The sequence below is a fragment of the Macadamia integrifolia genome, chromosome 14, assembly GCF_013358625.1.
Source record: "Macadamia integrifolia cultivar HAES 741 chromosome 14, SCU_Mint_v3, whole genome shotgun sequence".
Lineage (NCBI taxonomy): Eukaryota > Viridiplantae > Streptophyta > Magnoliopsida > Proteales > Proteaceae > Macadamia > Macadamia integrifolia.
The window spans coordinates 30645781-30658317 of record NC_056570.1 but is presented as its reverse complement, the minus strand read 5'-3'; the positions used below and the strand labels follow the sequence as shown (position 1 = coordinate 30658317).

The 12537-nt window shown below is 39.3% G+C and overlaps 1 protein-coding gene across 1 annotated transcript in view; it reads right to left on the bottom strand.

Annotated features, from left to right (window-relative positions):
* Nucleotides 1-12244, bottom strand: part of LOC122061377 — a 48711-nt gene extending 36467 nt beyond the window's left edge. Inside the window, exon 1 of the mRNA XM_042624620.1 lies at nucleotides 11745-12244. Within this exon, the coding sequence (XP_042480554.1) occupies nucleotides 11745-11852 (108 nt within the window). The 5' untranslated portion in view covers nucleotides 11853-12244. The remainder of the gene's footprint in view (nucleotides 1-11744) is intronic.
* Nucleotides 12245-12537: the final 293 nt, after the last annotated feature.

Sequence of the window (12537 nt, the reverse complement as noted above, 5' to 3'; positions counted from 1 at the left end):
CATACTTGCAAACCTGATCATCAGTTGGAAGACGGCTATGGCATAGACGCCAACCATAGATGGAAAATCGTGGGTGTAGGCCTTTCAGCCAAACTAGACTCATCCACTCATGAATTGGCCTCTTGCTTTTCATTCCCTCCCATGTTGATTTCACAGTGAAATTTCTTGATTTAGTAAGCGACCATACTCTTCGATCAAACATAGGCATTGTTGGGAGATCAATAGTTTTGATCTTATCACAGATACCAGCAAGAGCTGATTTTGAAACCCCAGGTAAAGACCAACTTCCATCTTCAATAAAATCAGCTACTGTGGCTGTCATATCCATGGGGATAGAAACATTGGGAGAAAGAATATCTTTTATTCTTGAACCCGCCACCCAGCTGTCATACCAGAATTTGATAAAGCTACCATTTCCCACAATCCAACGTTCGGCGTCACCAATAAATGTCCAAATTTTGTGAAGACCAGGAAGAATAAAAGATGAGGATTGCTTCCTTAGGGTTCCATCCTTAGCCATTAAACGGCCTCGCAGAAATTGAGCATATAGCGAGGGATCCGATTTTATAAACCACCCTAACATAGATAAGGAAGTGCACAAAGATATAAGCCATGGTTGTGATATTGATACATACTCTCCCCCAAACCCTATCCATTGTGAACAAGCAAACCTACCTTGTGCATCATCAATGGTGCTACTTGGATCAATATGCTTTAGTTGCAATATTTATGTCTTATGTGGCCTCAACCTTGGTTTCTTTGGAAATAAAATGGAACCCATTGTTTAATATTCTATTTTGTGGTCTAATACGAGGCATATGTTGGTAGACCTTGTAATGCTACCATTGTCATTTACTTTCTTCAACTTTTATTACGATTTAGTTTGCTTGATTGCAAATGTCCATGCAGAAAAATGGCATTAAAAATCCAAAGAATATAGAATTAAAGCAATGTCATCTACATTTCTCTTGATAGATAGTTAGCTTATATAGGAGTTTTTTTCTTTTTTTAATTTCCACTTATGGAACAAAGTTATGACTTAAAGATAGTAAGGATTGATTTCCTTGCTAATGGCATTAATTGAGTTTTCCTTACTTTGACCCCGAAGATGAATAATGCCAAGAAGGTTGGCCAATTTCTGCCTATTTGTTGAGGAAACTTTGACTTTAAGCTCATCCTAGAGATCTAGCAAATTTTCTGTCTGCCTTGCTCCCTCAACTTATTTTAGAAGAATAAGTGGCTTTTAAAAAAGGAAAGGTGATATTCTCTTCTATTGGCATGGCCACAGAGCTTACCAACATGATGAGAAAAAAGAACTTTGGAGTTAGGATGGGCTTAAAGCTAGACGCTCAAAATGCTTTTGATACTCTAAAATGGAAATTCTTATTCGATGTTTTGAAAAATTTTGGTTTTCATCCTAGATGGATTGATTGGATTCAAAAATCCCTTAATACAATGAACTTATCAATGCTAATCAATGGTGGTGGACCAATCGTAATTTTTTTTTTAGGGGGGGGGGTGTTTGAAAGGGGTCTTCAACAAGGAGATACGCTTTCTCCAATATCATTCATTCTTGATGAAGAAATGCTATGCTAAGGGCTCCAGGCACTAAGAAGAACATGCTTAGTTAAAGAGCTCCAAGGGCCTAAAAATGCCGTCCTCCCTCTCATTTGCTCTTTGCTGATGATCTTTTCATCTTCATCAACGTGGACTTATGTGGTGTGAAGCATCTCAAGAGGTTCCTAGATAAGTACCAAGATTATTCTATTCAAGCTTCCAATTGAGATAAAATTCATATGTATTTTGGTCCAATCCCTGCATCAAGGAAAAATCAGATCAAAGAAGTCTTGTGAATCCCTGAATAATGCTTCCCAACACAGTACCTTGGTGTTCAGTTCCTCAAGGGAAGGGTTAAAATTGGATTAATTATGCCTCTAGTGGATAAATTTAAAGAAAGGCTATCAGGATGGTAGGGCCACCTTCTCTCTATGGAGGTTAGAGTTAAGTTGGTTAAAACGGTCATGAGTAGCATTCCCATTCATAAATTCTCAATATGTCTTTGTCCATCGTCTGTTGTTGCCCTCATGGAGACTTGATTCAGAAATTTCATCGAGTCTGGAGATGCATTAACCTCTAAAGCTATAGCTGTCAAATGGGATGACCTATGCAAGCCAAAGAAGGAAGGCGGGTTGGGTATTCGAAGACTTTATGATGTCAACCTTGCCTTATTAGAAGAGTTGGGCTGTTTTATAAAATCTGATCAGTCATTGTTACCGAAAACTCTAAAGAGGTAGTTTAGTTGCTAAAGATGTTTCACTGAAGACTTCAACTATATCATCAATTCTACCTAGTATATGCAAGGTATGGGAATTTATTGGAGAATTTGAAGGGTGGATGGTAAGTGATAGGAGCTCTATCTTTTTTTGGCATGATCATTGGTTGGAGGGCTTTCAAATAGTTGATGTCCTTGATAGCAATTCCTTCTCTCCATATGATCTAACTACTTTGGTGGCAGACTTCATAGAGGACAAGTGTTATTCTCTTCCAGTGGCTTCAAATCCCGCACTAACGGTGATATGTGATCAAATCCAAAATATTGAGCTTCCATATATTATAGTGTCTGACAAGAGAGTGTAGTTCCTTTCAGAATTGGGTTAGTTCTCCATTAAGTCGGCTTGGGAAGGCATCGAACTCAAGAACCGACCCCAGAGATGGGTAACCCTAGTGTGCCAAAAAGGCTTGAATCCTCGATTTTCTCTGTTTGGATGGAGGATGTACCACAAATGTCTTCTCCCTGATGATCAAGTAAATAAGCACAAGGTGCCTATGGTCTCTAGGTGTGATTTATGCCATAAGAATCAATAATCTTTGTCTTATCTTTTTCTTGATTGTGGGTTCAGTACTTATGTTTGGAAGGAGCTCCTATTCTTATTTCAGATCTAGAGGAGTGGTTCCCGTCTATAGAGGAACAATTTTCATTGTGGAAGAGGAAAACAAATGTTGTTCAGTTGCGACAGGCCTGGTCTGCTCTTCTTATTATTATTCCTTTCCAGAATATTGAGCTTCCATATGTGGTTTTCTATCCTTTATTTGTCTGGAAATTTTTTGTGATCTAGCTAATTTATCCTCCTTCGCATCTATCAATGTAAAGTCGGTTTCTGGCCTATTATTATCCAGACATTTGCATATCAAGACTATCCTAGTGAGAAGCAAAAAAAAAAAAAAAAAATTCTTTGAAATTCTTTGGGAACCTCCAAAGCAAGGCTTCATTAAAATGAACATAGATGGTTGCTCCTTAGGAAACCTGGGTTGAATAGGATTAAGTGACATTTTTAGAGACAATAAAGGAATTCCTATCCGATTATTTGTGAATTTTCAAGTATTTCTTACGAATTTTGTTGGAGAATTTAGAGCTTTTTTCATAGGCATTCACCAGGAAATCACAATGAATTGGGGGAGCCATTTGATCGAATGTGACTCTCAAGCCATAGTGGCATACATTCAAAATCATACAATTCCATGGATGTTCCAGTAGCAGTCTTACAAGGAATTATTGGATTGTTCTTTATGGACAGTTTCTTGTTGCTACCATGAAGCAAATTATATCATTGACAAGCTGGCCAAGCATGCAGCAATTTCTCGGACTTCTACGTCTTGGGATGCACCACCTCTTTCATAGTTGAGGATATTACTAGGATGCTCAAATGATGCCCAAATACTTTTTTTTGCTATGAATCAGCAAATGAAAAAATATATTAGAATAAGGGGATGTACAAAGAAAGCGTCCAGGCATATCTAGACAATCACTACAAATATAAAGTTATAGAAGGGAATTTAAGCTCCATCTTCGGCATTACCATCAGTAGAGACCTAAAGCCCATCTACCAATGTCCTGAGACCCCACCTACAACATTGCCATTAGCAAAAGACTCAGAATAGAGAAACTACAAATGAAGGATAGAAAATTAAGTTGAAATAAATCTAAATCTAGGTATTTTCTATACGTCCCAAAGGACGTCATCATTAACAAAATCAAGCTGTGTCATCCAAGATATGGAAGATTGAGATGACGCCCCCTCTTTTTGCTAGAATATCTGCGATGGTATTTCCTTCTCTCATAATGTGGGTAATTTTCCATGTAATGGAAGTAAGGTAACCACTTTATTCCATCTATTGCTGCCGAAATATCCATGGGATGCTCTGATTTGAGATGCTTGTTACCAATGCAATAGAATCCCTTTCAACCCAAAGATATAAAGAACCTTTGCATTTAGCTGAATGAGGCCCAAATACAAATTCTCATCAGTGCTTGTAATCTTTCGATTAGGCTGTTATTCTACTGATAACCACGATGAAGGTGGATTTGTAGTCCATCATTTCATACCATATATGGTCTAAAAGGAACAAACGGAAATATGAATGTTTGGAGAGAAATCATTCTTTTGTGGTCAAGGCGATGTTGAAAGATTTAATTGATTTTTCCAAGTTAGTTCCAATCAATATCAAGTTGGTATCGGAGCTTTATTTTCCAGACGGTTAAAGGAACTAATATCTCCATCAGCAACAAGGAAGATTGTTGAAGTAACTTGGCAATGCCCTCCCTTGGGATATTGGAAGCTCAATATTGATGGGTGCTCGCTAGGAAATCCTGGTTGCTCTGGGGCTGGAGGAATTTTACGTGATGAGAAGGGGGTTCCCTCTAGGTTTTTCGCAAATTATGAAGGGATTTCTTCAAACTTTGTTGCTGAATTCACAGCTTTTTTTGCTGGTATCAATCATGCAAGATCAATGAATATCCGAAAGCTATGGATTGAATGCGATTCGATGGTTGTCGTAATGTGCATCAAGAACAAAAAAACTCCATGGGTGTTTCAGCAGGAGTGGTGGTATATTAAGAGCTACCTAGATTCTTGTTTATGGTATATATCCCACTACTTCCGTGAGATCAACTGTGTAGCGGACAAACTCGCAAAGCATGCTGCCTCAACTAGATTCTCTTATACTTGGGATGTTATTCCATCTTTTCTTGTATCTGATATTAATTGGGATGCTCAATTGAGACCTAGATTTTGGTTCTCGTAACCATTTGATTGTATTTCCTTTGGTTGTGTTGCTTTTTCTGCTAATGGCCATGCCGAAGGTGGAAAAGTAGCTCAATGGTTTGTTTTTTCTCTCATTCTTTGATCTTCAATTGTTTATTAATAAAATTCATTGCTGATTCTTAGGAAAAAAAAAAAATAGTCCATCATTTCATTGTAATCTTTATTCTTTCCCCTTATTTAATAAAGTCTACTTGCCAAGTTTCAGGAAAAAAAAAATTGATTCCAGTAAAGTGGTATTCTTGCCATTTTATCATATACCCAATAAATGAAGGATAAAATCGCTATAGAATTTTTTTTCTTTTTTCCTTTTATTCGATAATTTAAATCACTTTATTAAAGACAGAGAGGCTAAAGGGATGCCTTTCCCGCAAGTAACTTCATCTGTTGGCAGCTAGCTTACCATGCATTAACCTCCACCCAAATGTTGCTTGTCGAGGTTGTAGGTGTGTCCCTCAAACAATGGAAAATCAAGCAACTTTGGGATTATGCTGACAAATTTTATTCCAAGACAAAATGGCACTAAACGACCCTATGAGTGTGCAACTCCAGACGCACCTGTCCTCGACATTGTATTGAGTCAATTTTATTGAATTTTCTACATTAAAATTGTTCTCAAAAAGAAGAGCTTACATTCGGGAACTGCAATTTAAATGTTGTGATTAAGTTATTCCCTACTTGTTAAGGACGATCCTAGCACCAAATGGCTGTTTTTTGGCCCACGTATCTTTTGTCAAAGTATTCAATTATTGTGGTAGAGGCTGATTGTGTTAGCAGCCTTAGTTTAGCTTCGAAGGTTAACAGTATTGAACTATTTTTTGTTTCCGTTGGCAACTCCTAATTCATTACTCCAATAAATTTTAGACATGCTTGTTCAAGTAGAGTTTTTGTACAGTTTAGTACTTACACCGCAAAACCATTCATATTGTAAACAAAAGTTATGCAGCACTATGGTTTTAATGGTGAATGGGATTGGAATATGAACTTAAGAAAAAAAAATAAAAAAGGGATTGGAATATGAATACGCCTTCATGGTTTTAAGGTTTGTATACATAGCATAAAACATTCAACATCATATAAGTCAAAAGTTTAACAATCCTAAGAGAAGGGTATCGAAAAGCTAACCCTAATAGGAAAAAGGCCCATACACAATGATGGATAGTCCACCTTTAGCCCCAGGAAGTAAGGAGCCGTGACCAAGTCCACGAATTCACTTATGAAAGGTACAACAATCAATTGGGACCTTTAACAAAAGGAAAGCCTAAGGTTCTAAGCTACAGTAAAGAAGAAATCTAGTTGATAATATACAGATACTTGTTTTGGGAGGGAGATGGAGAGTGTTGGTGATGGAGAGGGCGACAAGGACACTGAGGAGGCCAGGGTCTTGGGTGATGGCCAGGATCCCGATGGATCACCACCTCTACAGAGAGCAGAAGGAACTACTGCAGAGGAATCTGTTGCTGCTGTGTTGGAGGTTGGAAGGCCCTCTGCAATCCTTGCTCCAAAAAGTCTTATGCCAAAGCTGTTGGGAGTGCTCTCCCTGAAGTGAATGTTCTACCCGATCCTATTCATGCTGGGAACTCTACGAAAGTGATTATTCCTCAGGATGAAAATGAAGAACGGTTAGCAAGGTATTGATATGCTTTGATTGGTAGACTAAATTTCAGATTTGTATCTTTAGATGATGTGTGTAGGGAAGCTCATGATTCGTGGAACCTTAAGGGTAATGTGAAGATGGTGCCCATCAGTAAAAGATTTACTATCTTCCAATTTGAATCTGAAGGAGACATGGCATCTATGTGGAGGAGGAGCCCTGTGAAAGTAGGAAGGCAGTATGTGTGATTCCAGAGATGGCAACCTGATTTGAATGTTAATGAGAAATTTATTAACAAGGCCTTAGTTTGGGTGTGCCTTCCCGACTTACCTCTTGAATATTGGAATGAAAAAGTGCTATTAACAATGACAAGGCTGCAGGTCATCCTATTGCTCTTGATCAATGTGCTAAAAATGTAGTGTTTGGGAATGACGCCCACGTTCTTGTGGAGATGGAGGTGGGGGGTTTGAGGGCGGAGGAGATCCAGGTTGAACGCAAACATCCTAGGACCGCAAACCTTCTCTGGTTCAAACAAAAATTGATCTATGAAGATTCTCTGGGGAAGTGTGGGTTCTGTAAAAAATTGGGGCACACAATTGGAGATCGTAGGGAGAAGAAGATTGCTGATATGAAGGATGCTCGACAGGGGAACGATGGTGGCATCCTAGGTGGGGTCTATGTAGACGAATCTCCAAGGGGTTCAGTGGCTCCAGAGACTAATCTTTCTTTGGGCGGAACTCAACATGTAGGAGGCGGCCTTGCTTCTCAAGGAGGAGATGGTGCCTTGCACGGTGGTGGAGGTGTAACCGCCGAAGGTGAGGGTGAGAATCCTAGGGAGAATATTCCAATTATGGAAGGAGCTTTTGGCAAGGAAACGGATACGATAGAGAATCCTTCGGAGTCTGGTACGCCCCAAAAAAGGAGACCTTCTCCTTTAGGCACTGATGTGGATTATCTCTCCAATAATAGAGCTGCTAGTCCTATTTTGGAGTCTAAATCAAAATTTCAAAATAATGCAAGGCTGGAGGTAGTTATTGGCGTGAGAAATAGGTCAGAAGATGTGGGCCCGGGTTTGGAGCATGGGGAGATCTAGCTTCCTCCAAGGCCTAACACTGATACCGACTGAGTTTCTAATGAAAGGCCTGGTTCTTAGGCCGTGGGGTAGGTTATGGGTATTTTGTGCAGAAGCCTTAGGTATCCTAATCGTCGGGGTCTAGCATCCAGGGTGGCCATGTTGCTGGTAGAGTTGGTGCTCAGCAGATGGATGGCATAGTTACCGCAAGGTAAGAAGTGGAGAGGGTTGACTCTGCAACTTTGCAAAGAGAGGCAGGTCAGCAAAGGTGGATCAAAATGAGGACGCAAAAAGGGAAGCAGGTGCACGTGGAGGATCAGTCTGATGCAGGGACTGATCACCTAAACCAGCACATATGTTCATGCGTGTTCTCTTTTGGAACATCCGTGGTCTGAAGAAGGTTGCTGCCAAGGTAACCTTAAGTAAGATTGTTCATGATAATGCCCCTATTATGATTTTTATAGCTAAGCCTATGATCTCTGTGTCGAGATTTCCTAAGTTATTTTTCAATAAGCTTGGGTTTGAAGCATATTTCCTCTCTAATGTAAGGCCTAATATGCACCCCAACTTATGGGTGATGTGGAAGCAGAATTTAAAGACTCCTTTGGTTACCTCCAAGTCTGACCAGCATATTTCCCTGCAAGTTGACTAGAAGGGCATCCTTCTTGATCTTTCGGTGGTGTATGCCAAATGCTTAAGAGCTGATCGTAGGGCTCTATGGATGGTGTTGGCTTCTGGTTCGATGGGGCGCCCTAGGATTATCATTAGGGATTTTAACGCAATATTATTTGACCATGGGAGGAGGGGTTCTGGCAGGTTCTATTTAGGTGCTGCCACAAAGTTTGGTGCCATGGTTGATGTTGCTTCAATGGTTTAGATCCCTTCCTTGGGCAGGAAATTCACTTGGAGTAACAATAGAAGAAGAGGGAATGTGGCTGCGGTTCTTGATAGGACCTTTGTGAATGAAGAATGGTTGGAGACCTTTGATGATTGTTTGCAACAGGTTCTCCCCCGTGTTTCTTCAGATCATGCTTCCCTATTTGCATGCTCCGTTCTTCTAAGCCTAAGAATCGTCCTTTTAGAATCAATAAATTTTGGATGGACCATCCTGACTTTGTAGACATGGTTCGGGAGGCTTGGGGGTTGATATTTTTGGATCTTACACTTATATTCTTGCTCAGAAGCTAAAGAGATTGAAGGTTGCTATGAGAACATGGTCGCGAGTGGCTTTTTCTAATTTGGATCATGAGGTGGCTAGCTTGAAGACTGATCTCGATGCCATTCAATGTCGTATTGAGGAGGGTTTCTCTGAGCAACTTTTTGATCTAGAGGCTGATGCTAACACTAGATTTTGGAAAGCTATTGACAATTAGGAGAAGTCGTGGGCCCAGAAGTCCAGGATCAGGTGGCTGCGGGAAGGATTTCCATGTTATGGCCAGATAAAGAGATCCAAAAATTCCATCAAGAGCATTGTTCTGGAGAATGGTGATGAGATTTCAGAGTAGGATCAGTTGGGCAGCTATATTACTGATTTTTAAGAGAATTTTCATAAGCGGGTGGAGCTGGATAGTCACCCTCAACTACTCAACTATATTCCCAGGATCCTTTAAGACTCTGATCGCCTATGGACTCCATTCCCTAGGTTGATGAGATAAAAAGAGTTGTTTGGGAGCTTGACCCCGATAGCTCGCCCGATCTAAATGGGTTTTCGGGAGCTTTCTTCAGGACTTGCTGGGAGGTTATCGGCTTCGATGTATGCAGAGCTGTGAAGGGGTTCTTCTCTTCAGGTATTCTCCCTAATGGAATTTATAATATTTTTTTGCTATTAATTCCTAAGGTAGAGGGGGCTAGATCTTTAGCAAAAATTTGCCCATTATGTATGAGGAATTTTTTCTATATATCCAAAATTATGGCCATCCGCATCTCTAATGTTCTTCCAAGAATTATCTCTCCAAAGCAAGGTGCTTTCCAGAAAGGGAAATTCATTCAAACCAATATTGGGTTGGCTTTGGAGTTAGCAAACCTTATGGGAAATTCTTCTATGGGCGGTGGCCTTGGATTGAAGATTGATATAAGAAAGGCATTTGATACCCTACCCAGGGATGGATCCATTCTATGTTAAACTCTGCCAGGATTTCGGTTCTTCACAATGGAGGACCTGTGGGATTTTTTGATGTTAGTAGAGGGCTCATGCAGTGAGATCCTATCTCTCCTATTTTATTTATCATTGCTGAGGAGGTCTTATGTCGAGGCCTAAGGGAGTTGAAGTCCCAACTCACCTTTTATTTGCAGATGATGTGTTCATCTTCATGAATGCTTTTAAAAGGTATTTTAGAAATTTGAAGAATTTCCTTACATTATATCAAAGCAGTTCAGGCCAATTCTTTAATTTAGAAAAGAGCAAGTTATTTTTGGGAAAGATTCCTCCAGTCAGGAAGCAATGGTTAGCAGAGGAATTGGCCATCCCAACTTGTAATTTCCATACCAAGCAATCAGCTCAGTCACTGAGCCTTTACTACCCCAAGCCTCTCATGATGATTTCACACACACATTCATATAGTCTCATATATCAGTAATTAAAGTAACAATCACAAAGAATTACGCATGAACATGAGCATACATAAAATAATCTGAGACTCTAGTTAAGGGTGTATATGAAGAAGTTAAATTTCCATCTAGGGGTCCTGGTGAATGTAAAGATAATATTATTACTGATCATCAGGCAGAAACTGAAGTTTGGGTTCAGGATTAGAGTGCTACTAGCCCTGGTACATTCTCATCAGGACTGGCCCTATCCAAGCAAGAATTGTTCGAGTTCTACAAAGCTTAACTAAAGGACCATAAGCTTAATATTATCAACCAATATGGATTGGTTTCCCCAAATTAGGAAACTCCACATCAATTATCCTGTATTCCAAGGTTATAGCCATCTACCATATTTCACTCTCCATATACATAGCAAGTGTGGTGGCTGCTATCAAGGATACAACCATGCATATCTTCACTCTCCATATACATGGCAAGTGTGGATATGCATAATTATATACTATTCTACCATATTTCACTCTCCATATACATGGCAAGTGTGGTGGTTGTAATCAAGGATACAGCCATGCATATCTTCACTCTCCATATACATGGCAAGTGTGGATATGCACAATTATCTACTATATCCACAGTCCATACAATATAGTAAGTGTGGATCTCCTACCATTGTAAAACCATAAGTATATGATAATCTTGTAATCTGGAGATGGTATGTGCATATTTTGTAATCGACCTAAGATAGTATCTTCTTGTATATAAATAGGACTCACATCAATGAAAGATTTAAGGAATTACTTCACTGTTCATTGTTTTAGCAAATATATTCTACCTAAAATCATATTCATGTTTGAAGTTATGACAATGATTCTATATTGAATGCATAGAGCAAATCATCGATGGAATAGGACCATAAACACAATTAACATTAAACATTGTTATGGATTTTATTATTAATCCAATATCATAAACAAACTATATAATAACTGTGACAAATCTAGGGATACTTAAGAGTTCGGATCAGGTCCTCGTACGAGAATGGTTCTCATACGATGCCTAATCTTCACATGGAATTTTCTCTCTTCTTACAATAGGTTTTCACATTGAGAGAAAATTCCATGTGTATATCGGGAACCATATGAGAACCATTCTCGTATGAGGATGATCCAAACTCGCTACTTAACATCTGATTATAAATCAAAAGCCAATTAAAATATTCTTAATGTAGTAAAGTTCTAAATTCAAGAAACATGATTTTCACTTTCAATTGGAAGAAATTAAGTTGCCCTAGTGATGCCTCTATTAGGTATAGTAATAGAAAATCTAAGGGATCTCCTAAGGTCTTGAATAATCCTAACCAATTAGGAGACTATGTAACCATATCAAAACAATACCAGATCAACAACTTTATTGGAAGGGAAAGGGAAGAATTTACCCTATCAGTTCTCCCTTCATGCCCTTCAATACTTTTACGTTTCCTTTCTTCTAAATACCATTCTGTTGGCCTCGCCGTCAGATACGCCTTTATTTCTTCACGTCCCATTTTACAACGTTGTGATGGTGATGGAGGAGGAAGATTCACAGAAACAATGATGACTAACAAGAGGTGGTAGATCAAGAAAATGAGTCTTCTGTTCAGTACCAGAGAAGAGAGACACAGAGAGATGGAAATCAGGATAAAGATGGCGTCTTTAGACACATAGACTCAGGAAGACACAGAAAGGAGCCCAAACTGTCTCACAAAGCACAAGACAGATATATGAGAGAGAGAGAGAGAGAGAGAGAGAGAGAGGAGGGGGGAGGACAAATCTTTCTTTAGGGTTTCTCAGCTTGGCTTTCCCATCTTTTCCATATCATGCTCGTTTGGCATAATTTCCTTTTCAGATATCGGAAGGATGAAATTTTATCCTCCCAGCAAGACGCTAGCACAGTATCTCTATCCATGGTAAGTCGAATGTGGGACCAATATAGTAAAGGTGGGACCAGTACAGTAAATGGTCTTAATTGCAGTTCATCGTTATCCTATTTTTGAATTGCTGTCCACCACTCTCTAGTTTGATACTTTCACGTGCTTTGAGACTCCGTAGGGATTTTCTCACCCTAATATCTTCCCCAGGTAGGGCCAAGTTAGATTGTTTTATTTTAACCATCATATTACAATTTGGTCGTTGGTAATATCCAAAATGACCGTTACATTTTCTGTTTGTTGTCCAAAATCTGGTTCTTGT